We start from the raw sequence: 15,075 nt of genomic DNA, 5'->3' as shown, positions 1-15,075 counted from the left end.
CGGGGCCCAGACCTGGTCTTCCAGCCTCATGTGCCTGGCAGACCACCTCCCACCCCCCAGGGCAGGTCAGAGGAACCTGGGGTCCAAGGAGAGGTGGGCAGGGTAGCCGGCAGATACCCCGGGCCCCCTTTCCCTCCCTGGCCCCTGGGCACCCAGCACTTCTGGGAGCTTGGCCTAGGAACAGGGCCTTCCTGGAGGAGGAAGACTGGCTGGCTGGGTCTGCAGCTGGCCTGCAGCAGGACGGGGCTTGGGTCTGCGAGCACGCAGGCTGGGCCCAGAGGTCCCTCCACTTCCCCATTCCCACTGGCAGCCCCCATCGCCCCTAGAGCAGGCCAGGCTGGGGTGGGCCTGGCTCCCTCTCCTTGTTCAGCGCAAGTCAGGCACTCACAGGCCCCTGTCCCAGGGTCAGACCTGGGGCTCAGACCTGGGGTCTCAGAACCCTCGGTTGGGGGTGCCTGGGTGGCTCAGTGGGTTAGGCCGCTGCCTTCGGCTCAGGTCATGATCTCAGGGTCCTGGGATCGAGTCCCACATCGGGCTCTCTGCTCAGCAGGGAGCCTGCTTCCCTCTCTCTCTCTCTCTGCCTGCCTCTCTGCCTACTTGTGATCTCTCTCTGTCAAATAAATAAATAAAATCTTTAAAAAAAAAAAAGAACCCTCGGTTGGGGGTGGGCGTCGGCCCTGACCTGCTCAGGGGATGTGTGTGGACTAACTGGGCACCACGCTATCAGCAACGGACATACACATGTGCGCTCCTCGAGCTGTGCACAGAAGCCCGTGCCCATGTACCCATCACACACAGCCCCTCCCGTGGGGACAGGCCCTGTGCACACTGCGATCCCCACCCCCGCCAGCTTTCACAGAAGGGTATGCTCCCCTCGTGGTCCCCATCTGCTGTCCCACAGGGCAGGGGGTTACAGGACTCTGCTCACTGGATGGGCAGAAGCAGGGGGTCCCTTGGGGTGTGTGAGCCTGCCCCCCCCCCCGCAGGAATACCTGGTAAGGCCCGGGGACATTTGTGGTTGTCATCACTGGGGGTGCTGGTGCATCAGGTGGGTGGGGGCCACAGTGCCCAGGATGGCCCCCACAGAGAGTGATCAGCCCCTATGTCACTAGTGCCTAGGGCGGGCCTCTGCGGGAAAGATCCCAGAGGTGGGGCGCCTGGGTGGCTCAGTGGGTTAAAGCCTCTGCCTTCGGCTCGGGTCATGATCCCAGGGTCCTGGGATCGAGCCCCATATTGGGCTCTCTGCTCAGTGGGGAGTCTGCTTCCCTTCCTCTCTCTCTGCCTGCCTTTCAGCCTACTTGTGATCTCTGTCTGTCAAATAAATAAATAAAATCTTAAAAAAAGAAAAAAAAAAAGACCCCAGAGGTAGGGGCCAGCACCCCCGCCCCTTCTTCCCATCTACAGCACGGCGCCCGCGGAGGAAGCAGCTGTGCGGGCTGTGTACGGGTGAGGCCGCTTGTCTGAACAGCGCCCAGAGCTGGGGACAAGCCTGCCCCCTCCCCCACCAGCCAGGCTCCAGGATCAGGACCCCAGGACCTGAGCTTGGCTGCCCCTGGGAAGACGGGCCAAGGGCAGGGCTTCGTTCGTGTCTGTTCCCCGAGGTCCGTGTGAATGGCAACCCCCGCAGGTCCGCACGGGAGGGTGAACATGGCTAAACACCCAGCCTGCGGTGTGGACCTTCTTCACTGCTGTGGATTGAATCGCAGTCCCCGGGACCCAACCCTTGGAACCTGTGAATGTGGCATCTGGACAGAGGGCCTTAATGAATATTAAGATGAGGTTGTATGGGAAGGGTGAGGGCAGAGTTGCCAAGCAGACAGCTGCCTGAAGGCGGGGGCGGGGACCCGGGCAAGGCCTCTGGGGGCCTAGGGACTGTGGCACTCTCGAGGACTGCCAGCCGCCCGGATGCCCGGGAAGCCGGGAGAAGCAGGAAGGATCCTCCCTGGGAACCTTCCGGGAGGGTGTGGCCCCGCCTCGACCTTGATTTCAGACTCCTGGTCTCCAGAATCGGACAGCAGAAATTTCTGCTGTTTGAAGTCTCCTGGTGTGTGAGAAGTTAACACCCTTCAACCCCTGTACACGCAGACACAGACACACACCCCTTTGCACACACATGTGCAAACACACTCAAACACACCCAGTCTTTTCAGCTGTATTCAGGAAGCACTTGCCGTGTCCCAGGCCCTGTGTTGGGCTCTAGACGGCCCATGGACAAATCTGTGCTGTCCTGGAGTTGAGCTTCTGAGGAAGGACAGTGGCCCTTCCAGACCCACCTGACCCAGCAGGGCACAGAGAGGGCCCTGGCCTGAGGGCAGGGGTGGGAGGGAACAGCTGGCAGAGGAGGGAGGAAGAATGAGGCGACTTCTCCCAGGCAAGCAGGTCTGACCGCCCCACCCCAGGCACCTGGAGACCTGTGTGTCTACACACACACACACACACACACACACACGCACGCAGGGGGCGGAGATGGGGTGGGGGGCTAGTGCTGGCTGAGGTCAGGTGTGGTCTTGGCAGGGGGCACATAGAGGCTGCCCCATTAGAAGGGGACCATTCAGCTTCACGTCAGTGGGGCCTGGCTGGGGAGGCAGAAAGCCTCTAGTCCGACAAGCAGCGTGGAGGGCTGCGAGGTTGGTCCAGCCCACAAACACGCACTTCCGTGTGCCCAGGGTACGGAGAGTCTTTGGGGACAGGGAGCTGGCCTAGCTCAGGAAGGACTGATTCTACCCAAGTCCCGGTCAGGGCGGGGGTTGGGGGGCAACAAAAAACCGCCCGTCCTGGCTGCCCCCACCCTTTGGGCTCTTTCTTAGTTCTGGGCCCCTGCTCTCTCTAAAACGTTCCTTTGCAGGACTGAGGGAAGGTCTTTCATAGATCTCAGCCCCCATCCCAGTGGTTCCCTTTCTCGGCCAACTACAGGGCAACCCACTGGGGGGCTCCCTGGAGGAGGCAGCTGGGGCTCAAAGCCTTTTGGGGTGCACCAGCAGGACAGCCAGATCCAGAATCAGGGAGAGGCACCAGGGGGTCATGGCAGCTTGTGGGATCAATCAAGACAGAGCCACAGCACGTTCTGGCATTGGAAAGCTGCAAGAGAGAGCCATGTATGTTCTAGGAAAGGGAAGTCGCCCAAAGCAGTCCGTGTATCCCAAGCCCTGGCCGGCTTCCTGGGGGTATGGCCACAGCGCAGAGCGCGGCTCCAGCTCGGCGCCAGGGACCCACGGGCCTCCCAGGGCCGCAGGCAGCCCCTCCACCACCCACACCCCTGCCGGCAACGGTCAGCAACCCTCCCGGATCCTTCCCCCGAAGCCCCGCGCACCTCACCGCGCAGGCGCGCGGACACCCTCACGGCCCGAGTGCGCAGCCGCCCTGGGCCCGAAGGGCCCTCCGGCCCCGCCCCGGCCGAGCGCGTGTGGGAGGGGCGGGCGGGGGCGGGGCATGCGTGTGGGGCGGGGCGAAGCCTGGCCTATAAAGGCGGCGGCGGGGCGGTGCGCCCGGCTCCTCTCAGCGGCGGCGGCGGCTGCGGCCCAGGCGGAGGAGTCCGCGGTGGTGGCGGCGGTGGCGGCGCTGTTCCCCGCGCGGTCCGCGCAGCGGGCTCCGGGCTGCGTGTCTCGGGCGGCGGCGGCGGCGGCAGTCCGACCCCGACCCCGACCCCGGCCCCGGCCCCGGCCCGAGCCCGACCCCGGTGAGTGCGGCCCAGCGACCCTGGCCCGGCCCCGACCGGGTCTCGGGGATCGGGCCCCGCGGAGCGTCGGCGGCCCGGGCTCCCGGCGCTCTGGCCGCAGCCACTCACGCTCTCCTTTGTCTGCTCCCGCCTGCAGGGTCCCTTCCCCGGCCGCCCCCCGCCCACGGGCCGCCCCCCCGGGCCCGCCGTCCCCTCCCCCGCTGGCGGGGCCCGGACAGAAGATGGTGCAGAAGAAAACAGCCGAACTTCAGGGCTTCCACCGTTCGTTCAAGGTGAGGGCCGGGGGGCTTGGGGTCGCCTGGGGCTGGACCGGTCCAGTGGCCGGTGGGGGGCGCGTAGCCCCCCCCCCCAGGATCCCCCCAACTCCGGGGCTCGTGCCTGCCCTTCGCCCTGCGTCTGGGGCTGCCCCAACCGGGTGTGCACTGGTGGTGGGGGGCGGTCAGTGGGCCACAGGCCAGGCCCCAGCACCTTGGGGACTGTGGGGTGTTTCCTCCAAGAAGCCCAAGTGGGGCCGGGGCCGCAGCCTAGGGGCACCTGGCTGTTTGTCCCCTGCAAACCCCAGCCAGGGAGCCCAGCAGGCCGCAGTCCAGCTGTCTGCGCCCTCAGCCTGTGGGTCTGTGGGGTGTTTCCTCCAGGGATCTGAGGTGGGGCTGCAGGTCCCCAAAAGCCCTCCTAGGTGGTCTGCCGAACGGGGGAGCGGATTGGCTGCCCCCCCAGCCCTGCCCCTCCCAGACACTCCAGGCCCAAGTGCTATTTCCTGTGGGAACGGGAAGTTTCTGCGGTGGCCCCCGCGGCTGCCGCCGAGTCCTGGTCTCCGATGAGCAAGTCTGGGGAGGGGGGGCGGGCAGGTGCTGGGCTGGGGCCCCGCAGGGCTGGCTCAGGGGACGCAGTGATGTCAACGGCCGCCCCACCCCGCCAGCCGCGTTATGTAATGGCTTCCCCGGGCCTCCTTGGGCAGGGACCTGTTGCCCTGTAAAGAAGGCAGGACCTGGGCGTGTGTGCAGGCGTGCGCACGCGTGTGTGTGTGTGTGTGTGTGTGTGTACACAGGCGCACGGCGCACCGGGGTGGGAGGAGCGAGCTGAGACTGTTTGGGTTAGAACTCCCAGGCCTGTCCAGCCAGCATCTCGGGCCAGCGTGCCCCACCCCTGCCCACACGCCTGTCATCTGTGCACTTACCCCCCACACCCCAGGGCAGCAATAGCCTTGGCACATCCAGGTGTCCAGGGCTGGGCTGAAGTTGGGGGGGTGGACCTGAGATAGCACTGGCAGTGGTCTGTCCCCTCCTGGTGCTGGCCAGTAGCTGAGACAGGGTCCATGTGAGGGGCCCGCACCGCGGCCAAAGCAAACTCGAACTTTCCGGATGGTTCCAGCTGCCTCCTGCCAAGGCCTGCTGACTGGAGGCCTGAGGCCGGCCTGAGGCCCGCCCACGGCCCAGTCCGCCCACATCGCTTCGCCCAGGTGGGACGACCGACCGGGAGTGCGGAGGGGGCGGGAGGAGCACTGGACACTGGACGGGGAGCCTCCGCTCCGAGGTGGCCCTCCCAGCTACTCTAGGACTGTCCCGGCACGCTAAGGTTGCTCTCTTGGGCTGGGGCCAGCTCCCTCCCCCCCACTGTCCAGCAGCAGCTCAGCAGGGACAGGCTTCTGGCAGCCATCTCCCAACACACTTCCCCCATTGTAAGCTGGGAAATCGGAGACCCGGAAAGAGCAGGGGTTTGGCCTGGGTCCCCCCAGCACACAGTGATGAGGACAGGGGGCGGCCTGGTCACTCTTGCGGTCTCCATGTAAGAGGCCGGGACAGGCGTCTGAGGGCGGCGAGGGGACCCAGGAGGCACCTCGGGGCCCCGCGCCGTCCCTCCGTGTCCCCTACAGATGTCTGTCGGGCCTGGGGCTGAGGTCACTGGCCCAAGGTGAGGTGGCTGGCGGGTGACGGTGTTGGCTGCTGAGTGGGGGCCTCTTGTCTTATCGCCCCTTCATGGGGTTACCTGGAGCCCCTCCTTCCCGGTGCGAGGAGTAACCTGGCGCCTGGGGCGGAGTCTTACGGTGAGCTGATTGCTGGCGCTCCAGCCTGCTGTCCGCCTGCCTCCCCACAGGGGCCGGAGCCCTCAGCGGGCCGGGCTGGGCCAGCGGACGAGCCCTGAGCAGGCTGGCAGGAGGTCTCCCTTCTCCCCGGTCCCCTGCCAGCCCGGGCCTCCTCGCAACTATCTGCAGGGCGGGCGGGGAGGCTGCGGGGGCCCCTGCGTGTTCTGCAGCCGCTCCCGCTGACCTCCGCCTCCCCCCTCTGCTGCCGGCCTGGCTTCCGGGCGTCCTGTCTGTAGGAATCTGGCCCAGCTCCGGGCCCCTCGGGGTCTCTCTAGGGCTTCCCTGGACTTTCTTCTCTGCATGACCCACCAGCCAGATAATGGCCCCACTTGTCAGGAGGCCCAGGGAGGGCCAGTGGCCGGGCCCGGGTCACCCAGCAGCAGCAGCAGTAGCGTGCAGCAGAGGCGCCCCCATGCCCACCCGAGGCCCCAGCCGCCTAGACTGCTGGCGAGCGGGGAGCTGAGTTAGAGGCAGCTCCTGAGGGAACCTGGCTGTGCCTCAGCCTCCAAGGCCGCACACCTCATGCCCGGGCTGTCTGTCCTCAGCCTGGACCGTGTGCTCTGCAGAGAGTGGTTCCAGCCGTCCTGTGGGGCATACGGGACCAACCCCCAGGCGCCTTCCTTCCCCAGTCATGGGGGCTGGTGGGCAGCCTCGAGTGGGCCTCTCTGTCACGGGGCCACTCTCGTGGCTGGGCGCGGGGGCCTGTGAGGGGCTCTGTCCGGGGGTGAAACAGGATGGTGCCGGCTGTGGCCTGGGCAGGGCCAGGCTGAGGGTGGCCGGGGTTGACACTCTCTCCCGAGGCCTTGGAGGCCCATTTTGTGAGCCTGCAGAGTCTGGGGGAGTGACCCTGTGGGACCGGTGACAGTGGAGCCACAGAGGGAGCAGTATGTGGCCAGGAGGGCAGTGGCTGCCCGTTCAGCAGAGGGAAACTGAGACCGGAAAGACCAGGGCCTTGCGTGGGAGGCCGTGGGAAAGCGGCGGGGCCGCCCCTGCTGGGAAGCCCGCCTGGAAGCCGGTGACTCGGCCCCTCCCACGGACGGCCTTGCTGCCTTTGATCCTGGGCAGCGCCGGGGGCCAGCCGGGCTAGGGAGCTCGTCCCCATTCTGCAGCGGTGAACAACCAAGGTGTGAGGCGCGGCCTGGGCACCACGGTGACTCACGCCCAGCCCTCTGCCCGCTCACGGGCCCTCCCCACACCGCAGCGCCTTCCTGGACGCCCCAAGGGCCCTGGGCTCGGTGGTGGGGGGAGTGGAGACCATTTCCTCACAGTCCGGGAAAGTCAGGCTTTGTTCCCCTTGAATGTGGACACAGGGTGGGCCGCTCTGGGCGGGGCCTGAGTGCTCTCGCCTCTCCTGCTCCTACAGGGGCAGAATCCTTTCGAGCTGGCCTTCTCCTTAGACCAGACCCGTCACGGGGAGACCGATTTCAGCCTGGAGCGCCCTGCCCGCCCTGGTGAGGCCCCGAGAGGGAGGGGGGCTTCCCCGGGAGCCGCGGGGGGGCCGCTGCCTACTGGGCAGGGTGGGCCTCACCTCCGGGTCTCCCAGTACAGATATGCCCGCGAGCCAGCCCATCGACATCCCGGACGCCAAGAAGAGGGGCAAGAAGAAGAAGCGGTGCCGCGCCACCGACAGCTTCTCGGGCAGGTTCGAGGGTGAGTGGGCGCCAGCGGGGGCGGGGCGGGGAGCGAGATGGGGGCCGGCCTGGGGCAGTTCTCACGACCCCCTCCCGCTCCATAGACGTCTACCAGCTACAGGAGGACGTGCTCGGGGAGGGCGCCCATGCCCGAGTGCAGACCTGTGTCAACCTCATCACTAACCAGGAGTACGCGGTCAAGGTGAGCGCCAGCGCCCGGGCGGCCCCCGCCCCTCTGCCCGCAGCGCCTGGGATCTGGCACCGGCGGAGGGTGGCGGGAGGAGGGAGCTGGCGTTTGAGCCCCTGGGCCAGCAGCTGGGGAAACTAGTGTCTAAAAATGGCCTTAGGGCCAGTGAGTCAGGCCACCCCTGGGAATCTAGGTCAGACTGGCCTGAGCCCCCAAGGCTGGGCAGGAAGTGACCACGAGCACCAGCTCCCTACCAGGCGGCTGGGGGCTTCGGTCAGAGCTGGCTCTTGTCTGCTGGGTCCCTCGTGCCATTCCTCAGGAGTGACAAGTGGCTCTTCACGCTGGTCACAAAGATGAAAAGGCCACGCTTTACTTGGGGCCCGAGGAGGCTTAACATATGGGGAAACCAGGGCAGGCCCAGAAGGACCTCTTGGGTGTTCCCGGGTGGCCCCTGACCCACGGTGTGGCCAGGTGGTCTGGAAAACTTGTGTTCCTTGGCCAGGTAGTGTGACCCTGTGTTCTGAGAATCTTTCCAGTGATCCGTGGTGACCCTGCCTCTGGGTGGGGTGGGGTCTGAGGAGGCTGGCAGCCCAGGACAGGGGACCAGGCGCCGCGGGCACTGGATGGTTTGCCTCCAACACTTGCTGCACTGGGGGCTTTCCTGCTCGGGACCCTGCCGGGCAGCCTGGCTCCCTATCCCTGTTGGGCACTGCGGCTTTCTCACGCTGCTGTGTGGGCCTCCCGTAAATGCGGGGCTTACGTTTTCCTCCACGAAGGCAGGTCCTAGCCAGACTGCCCAGAGCTCCTCCAGAGGAGGTGGCTGCTGGCGCTGTGTCAGGAGGCCCTGGAATCTGGTGGCTCTGCCTCTCGGCACAGGTGCTTGTCACCAGACAGGTGGCACAGGGCACGGGCTGGGCCCTGGCAGCAAGTGGCCATCACGCCTGCCTGCTGCAAGAATGAGCTGGGGGGGGCACACCGTGTTCCTCCCCCACCAGGCAGGTGTGCCGGACGGGGAACTCTGGGCCGGGGGGTGACCTCACCTGCCTCACTGGCCCAGGGAGAGGGGGCCAGAGATCCAGCCTGGGGAGAGGTCCCCAGTGGGGGCCAGGGCTACCCGGAAAGAGCCAGCAGACACCTTCTGTCCCCGCTTCTGGGAGCGAAGATGGCTGGGGCACCCTCCGGTTCTCAGAGCTCCTGGGTGCCTGAGGGGATTGGGGGCAGAAGCTGGCTTCTTGAGGCTGAGTCCCAGGGGACTGTGCCTGCTCGTTGGCAGGAGGGCCCATCTGGGCGGCCTGGGGGACCCCAGGCAGCTGCCCAGACAGTCGTGAAACCAGAGGTGAGACTTGGCACTGAGGCAGGCAGGGACAGCATGGCCGGTGGCCAGGCACCCCGAGGCCCCTCCAGTCTCCTGGGTGGGTTGGGAGCCCACTCAGTGGCCACCCAGTGTCCTAGTCAGGGAGGGGAGGCTGCCCAGTTCCAGGGACCTTGACACCCTGAAGGGGCATTCCGTAGGAGTCCCAGACCCCAGACATGCCCCCGAGGCCTGCGGGGTCAGGAGTGGAGAAGGCGCAGCTCAACTCTTCTCTCTCTGGCTTGCTTGTTTCTCTCCTGGTGCCACTTGGGAAACATGTTGTCCCTCCCTCCCCCCAAGCTGTGGTGACGCCATAGTTCTGACTACGGGCGAATTCTGGGCCCCAGAAGAACTCAGTTTTTTAGAACTTAAGATTTAAGAGCTAACGGGGTCCTAGGCATGGCACAGGGTGAATTTTGGGTAGGGGCCCTGTGGGCCTTGGAGGGTCTGGCTGACGCAGCTGCTCTGGCTCCTGCCCCTCCCCCTTCCAGATCATCGAGAAGCAGCCGGGCCACATTCGGAGTCGGGTTTTCCGGGAGGTGGAGACACTGTACCAGTGCCAGGGACACAGGTAATGTGACCCACCTTGCCACACACTGGGCCCAGAGCCAGCTCTCCGTGGATGAATGGGCCTGAATAGCTCGTCATCCCCAGCAAGCATTTCAGGAGCAGCGTCCAGTGTGTCCCTATAGGCAGGGTCTCCTGGGGGCAGGCAGGGATGGGGAGGGGTCGGTGCACAGGGGCCTCAGGAAGCCTTTCTCCTCTCCTGCCTCTCCAACTCCCTGTGCCCCAGGAATGTTCTAGAGCTGATAGAGTTCTTTGAGGAGGAGGATCGCTTCTACCTGGTGTTTGAGAAGATGCGGGGCGGTACGTGGGGCCCGGGAGACCCTTCCCGCTGGGTTGTAATGGGCTGTGGGCTGGGCCACCAGCAGGATTTCTCAGAGCCGCCCCTCCTGTGCATGGCTTGTGGCGTCTGAACTTGCTGTCCAGACTTTGGGCCCCAGGAGGCCAGAGTCAGAGTGTCCCTGTGGGGGGGAGCGGGAGCTGCTGGGCAGTGGCCTGGAGGCGCCCCGGTGACGGTGTGCGCTCTCCCTCCGCTGCGGCCTGGCTCCAGGCTCCATCCTGAGCCACATCCACAAGCGGCGGCACTTCAACGAGCTGGAGGCCAGCGTGGTGGTGCAGGACGTGGCCAGTGCCCTGGACTTCCTGCACAACAAAGGTGTGTGGGGTGGTCCCCGGGGGCGGCCGGCCCGCCTGGCGCCCGCTCCACCTGCCCCGGGACTCCCAGAAAATGCTCCCGCGGACTCGCCCTGGTTCTCTCTGCAGGCATCGCCCACCGGGACCTAAAGCCGGAAAACATCCTGTGTGAGCACCCCAACCAGGTGAGGGCGCTGGGGAGCTGCCCCCTGCGGCCGGGGCAGGGGTGGTGCGGGACCCCCGCCTCAGGACCTCTGCCCACCCCTCGCAGGTCTCCCCCGTCAAGATCTGCGACTTTGACCTGGGCAGCGGCATCAAACTCAACGGGGACTGCTCCCCAATCTCCACTCCAGAGCTGCTCACCCCGGTGAGCCACGGGCGCGCCCAGACCCGCTCCGGGGCTGCGGTTGCATAACCTCGAGGTGCTGCGGGCCCAGCGCCGCTGAGCTGGGGCTTTTTGCCTAGCAACAGCCGCTGATTGGCCCCGCGGAAGAGGGCGGGGCGGGGCTGGCTCCCGGCTGCTGATTGGGTGGTGGGGCGGGCCGAGCACCTGCCACCTGTTGATTGGGTGGAGGGGCGGGGTGGGCATCCTAGCCCGCCTCTGATTGGCCAGGCTGGGGGCGGGGCGGGGCTTTGGGCGCCGCGGCCCGGTGACCCTGCGGCGGGGGCCCTCACGTGACGCCGGGAAGTCCCGGCCTGCGCCGCCGCCCATCCCCCTCGCGGGCTCCTGACGCCCGGTCCCGCCCGCAGTGCGGCTCGGCCGAGTACATGGCCCCCGAGGTGGTGGAGGCCTTCAGTGAGGAAGCCAGCATCTACGACAAGCGCTGCGACCTCTGGAGCCTGGGGGTCATCCTCTACATCCTGCTCAGCGGCTACCCGCCCTTCGTGGGCCACTGCGGCAGCGACTGCGGCTGGGACCGCGGCGAGGCCTGCCCAGCCTGCCAGGTGCGCGGGGGTCCCGCAGCCGCCCCCTGCGCCCCGTGGGGGCCCCACACCCGCCCCGTGGGCCCCCCCGCCCCCCCCCTGCGCCCCGTGGGGGCCCCACACCCGCCCCCTGAGCCCCGTGCGCCCCGCAGCCGCCCCCTGCGCCCCGCTGGGGCCCCGTACCCGCCCCCTGCGCCCCGCGGGGGCCCCGCACCCGCCCCCTGCGCCCCGCGAGGGCCCCGCACCCGCCGCACCCCTCGGCGTGTCCGGATCGTGGGTTAGGCCGGCTGGTGTCCGGGGTGCCCCTGGCCGAGCTCAGCACTAAGCCGGCGAGCCCAACTCGGGTCCCGGCAGCCGACCCTTCGCTCCTTTGGCCCCTGCCCCACAGAACATGCTGTTTGAGAGCATCCAGGAGGGCAAGTACGAGTTTCCCGAGAAGGACTGGGCCCACATCTCCTTCGCTGCCAAAGACCTCATCTCAAAGCTGCTTGTCCGCGACGCCAAGCAGAGGCTGAGCGCCGCCCAGGTTCTGCAGCACCCTTGGGTGCAGGGGGTGAGTGGGCCCCACGGGGGCCTCCTGTTCCACACGGCCTCTGGGGGCCTGGGGAGTGACTTGGGGTGAGTGTCCGGGAGTCTTGGGGAGCCGCAGTGGCTCCTGCCCACCACGTGGGTCCGGGGCTCTGTCCCGTGTCTGGGCCGGGCACAGCACAGAGATGGAGCGGTTGCTGCCAGCTAGGGCTTGGGATTGCTGGTGCCACTCGGTGAAATGCTGGGCCTCGTGCCCCAGAAGCACCAGGGCCCTCTTCTGGCCTGGCCCACCTGCCCGGAGCGGCAAGCCAAGGTCGTCCAGGGGTCGGGCAGGACCCAGGTCTCTGGCAGAGCCTGCCAGCCCCCAGCTCAGCTCCCTGTCCCCACCCAGCTGGGGAGAGCCTGCTGGTTTTCTGGCCCGCAGTCAGCCAGCCTGGCTGCCAGTGCAGGACGAGGAGGGCACAAGGGCAAGGGTCTTAACCAGAAATAGAAGTTGCACTGGGACTCCCCAGGGAGCCAAGCCTGGGGCTCTCATCTCAGGGCTCGCCGCTGGAGAGGCACCCGTGCCCTTCTGGGACGTCAGGAGACCCAGGAGTGGACACGGGAGGGGGCGGGAGCCAGTCCCCTGGGCCACTGCTGGACTTCCGCCCCCTCCCGCTCGCCTTGGCCTGGCTCAGTTCCCGCAGGTGCGCCCCTTGACCCCTGGCCCCAGCCAGCTGGGCGCGGGGGCGCCCCTGGGTGCTGCTCCTGAGCCCCGGCCGTCCTGTCCCCACAGTGCGCTCCGGAGAACACTCTGCCCACACCCATGGTCCTGCAGAGGTGAGGCTGTGGGGGGGTCCCGAGGGGGGGCACTGAGTGGGGGTTGGTTAAGGTTGGGCGTTCAAGAAAGACAAGCAGTTCTCTGTAAGTGCGTGGGCTGGGGAGCCGTCTGAGTGCCGCTGGGGACGGTGCCGGTGTCGGTGACGGCCGGAGCCCCGGTGGGAGGCTGCAGCCCCTCCCCCAGGGTACTGCCCAGGGGATTGGGGCCTGCCTGCAGCCCCCCGCCGACCTCTGCGACCGCCCCCTCCCCAGGAACAGCTGTGCCAAAGAGCTCACCTCGTTCGCCGCGGAGGCCATCGCGGTGAACCGGCAGCTGGCCCAGCGCGAGGAGGACGCGGCGGCGGCGGCGGAGGGCCAGGGCCCGCCGGTGCTCATCCGCGCGGTCTCCCGCTGCCTGCAGCTGTCCCCGCCCGCGCAGAGCAAGCTGGCCCAGCGGCGGCAGCGCGCCAGCCTGTCCGCCGCCCCCGTGGTCCTGGTGGGAGACCACGCGTGACCCCTCGCCCCTGTACATAGGTCACTCCCGCCCCTCCCCCCACCGCCCCATCAAATCTGAAGAGGTTTTTTAAGCTGTTTCCAGCCGGTGACCCGCAGGCTGCCCTCTCTGGCTGGGCTCCGAGGCGCTGAGCTCAGCCGGGGGTCTTTTTATGTGAGGTTTTTGCTGTTGGGTTTTTTCTCCTTTTTTCTGCCCACCCCCATGTCTCCCCCCCTTTAAAGGTGTTAAAAGCAAAGCAGGCGCCGGGGAGAGGAGAGGGGAGGCCGCGTGTGGCTGGGCTTGGGGGTCCCTGCTGCCCCGGCCCCGAGGCTCGCCCGTACTGTGAAAGGTCCCCGCCCGCCCGCCCTGCCACGACTCAGGAGAGGAGGCGATCGTCGTCTTCCAGAGCTGGGGGCCCAGGAACGCGCCCCTCCCCAGCCCGCACAGTATTTCAGGGACGGGCCCGCCCCACACCTCCCCCCAGTGACCCAGCAGCTCCTTACCCGTCACCCCAGAGACACCCTGGCGGCTGGGTGGGGCGGGGTTTCTCAGGTCTCCCTTGTGGCGGGAGGGGGCCTGGGTGCGGGCAGGTGGGCTCCACGGCTGCCCGCTGTACCCACCCCCCGCCTCGGACTGACAATCGGGGCTCTCTCAAACCTTGACCTTAAGCTGCAGCTGACCCCGGGTGGGGGGAGCACCCGCTGCCCCCCCAGGATGGCGGTGCCGGAGGAAGTGGGAGGGGCTGGACAGGCGCCCGTCAGCCAACGTGGGGGTTCCAGAGACCCCCACCCTGGGCACCCGAGTGCCCCTTCTCAGGGCTCAGTCTGACCGCGGCCATGTCCCGCCCCTTGTCGCCCTTGGGGTCTGGTGTGGAAGCTCTATCAGCCCCCTTCCTCCGCAGAGCCAGGGCCCGCCCAGGGGTCCTGCTGAAGCTCCTCCACCCCCAAGGGCAGCGTTTCGACCCGCCCACCTTCAGGAAAATGGCCGCTGCTGCCGCGGCATCCTCCGGGGCATCCTCCGGGGCACCAGGAATCACTGTGCCCGCCTCTGCCCACCTTGGCGCTGGGCTCACACGTCGGGTCTGGCAGGCCTGGGGAGACCGATGCCCCTCCTCCTCCTCGGGAAACACTATGCAATACAGGCTCCCCTTCTCTACGCACACGCGCTGCTGCCCGCCGGGGAGGGCCCCCCGCGGTCCCTAGGCCCAGCAGCCTGGCCCGGCGTCTGGCCTGGTCTCCACAGCGGCCCAGGGCCTGGAAAGCTCTCCGGCTTCTAGTTTGTCCTGTTCTGTTAATTTTTCAGACATCAGTTGACTTCCTTCCCTGTTCTCGAATACTTGAATGTTGTGGGGTCTCGTGGGTGGGGGGGCCCAGATGCCGTTTCTGTGGCAGTCTCCCGTGGCTGGTGGGGACTGCCGCCCCTCCAGCCCCCCCCCCGCCCACCCGGATCTGTGGACTGGCCTTTCCAAAGACCTCGGGGCGTGGGAGGCCGCCCCACCCCGTTTCTTGCCCACCAGTGATCCTACATTTTGCAACTGGGGATTCTGCCTTTTTGTAAAAAACAAGCAGGCCCCCGCCCGCCACAGGCGCCTTGGCCGTTTTACTCTAGAAAGCCGAGCCGCGAGGAGCTTTGTTCCTTCTTCCCAAAGGTGGGACAGCCACTTCTCTGCCTGCCACACGTCACAGGGACCGTGGGAGCTGAGGGGCTGTCAGAACCGTTACTGTGAATGCGCCTGGCCCCCAGGCCGCCCCACGCTGGGGGAGGGGAACGGCCACGTTCAATGTTAAGATGTGTAAAAAAGACAAAAAAAAAAAAGTTTTTTTAAAAGTGGGGGGAACACATCCAAGCACTTTAAGCGCCGCACCAGGTGAACTGATCCAGCTCATCTTCCGGACACCGACTGTCCATGCCGGAATTTTGTATTGTTTTGTAAGGATTTAATAAAAGTCATAAAAACTTGTGTGTCCTGGTTTCCTGTTTTGTAACAAGTGGCCTCCAACCATTTCTCACCCCTGTTGAGGCTGTGAGTCGGGCTGGGGACAGGTGGGGGGGGGGCGGGGGCTGCTGGTGGGGTGTGCCCTGAGCCGTCTTCACGGGGCTGAAGTGGAAGCTGCCGGGCAGCCTGGCCTTGGACCCTGGCCCTCGCTTCCCCACGTCCCCCTCACCGGGCTGCTGCCGGTCTGAGCTTGGGGAGGAGGAAGCGAGAG

At 66.8% G+C, this 15,075-nt stretch overlaps 1 protein-coding gene across 1 annotated transcript; it reads left to right on the top strand.

The window, feature by feature from the left end:
* Positions 1 to 3,812: 3,812 nt before the first annotated feature.
* MKNK2 (MAPK interacting serine/threonine kinase 2) lies at positions 3,813 to 14,828 on the top strand. The gene is made up of 13 exons (XM_059388550.1): positions 3,813 to 3,948; positions 7,123 to 7,210; positions 7,308 to 7,409; positions 7,495 to 7,592; positions 9,420 to 9,499; positions 9,722 to 9,795; positions 10,043 to 10,147; positions 10,255 to 10,310; positions 10,397 to 10,492; positions 10,876 to 11,070; positions 11,438 to 11,602; positions 12,353 to 12,396; positions 12,649 to 14,828. Exons 1-13 carry the CDS (start codon positions 3,898 to 3,900, stop codon positions 12,887 to 12,889), a joined length of 1,395 nt encoding a protein of 464 aa, XP_059244533.1. The 5' UTR covers positions 3,813 to 3,897; the 3' UTR covers positions 12,890 to 14,828.
* The last annotated feature ends 247 nt before the right edge of the window (positions 14,829 to 15,075 follow it).

This window comes from Mustela nigripes, chromosome 2, assembly GCF_022355385.1.
Source record: "Mustela nigripes isolate SB6536 chromosome 2, MUSNIG.SB6536, whole genome shotgun sequence".
NCBI classification, from domain to species: domain Eukaryota; kingdom Metazoa; phylum Chordata; class Mammalia; order Carnivora; family Mustelidae; genus Mustela; species Mustela nigripes.
The sequence above is the reverse complement of the archived record's forward strand: the minus strand, read 5'-3'. Positions and strand labels throughout refer to the sequence as shown.

What these genes read in the sequence shown, in the direction of transcription:
- MKNK2 (XM_059388550.1), top strand. Translation starts at nt 3,898, where the DNA reads ATGGTGCAGAAGAAAACAGCCGAACTTCAGGGCTTCCACCGTTCGTTC. An exon ending in ACCAGGAGTACGCGGTCAAG is followed by an intron (nt 7,593 to 9,419) that starts GTGAGCGCCAGC and finishes TCCCCCTTCCAG; the next exon opens with ATCATCGAGAAGCAGCCGGG. An exon ending in GTTTGAGAAGATGCGGGGCG is followed by an intron (nt 9,796 to 10,042) that starts GTACGTGGGGCC and finishes GCCTGGCTCCAG; the next exon opens with GCTCCATCCTGAGCCACATC.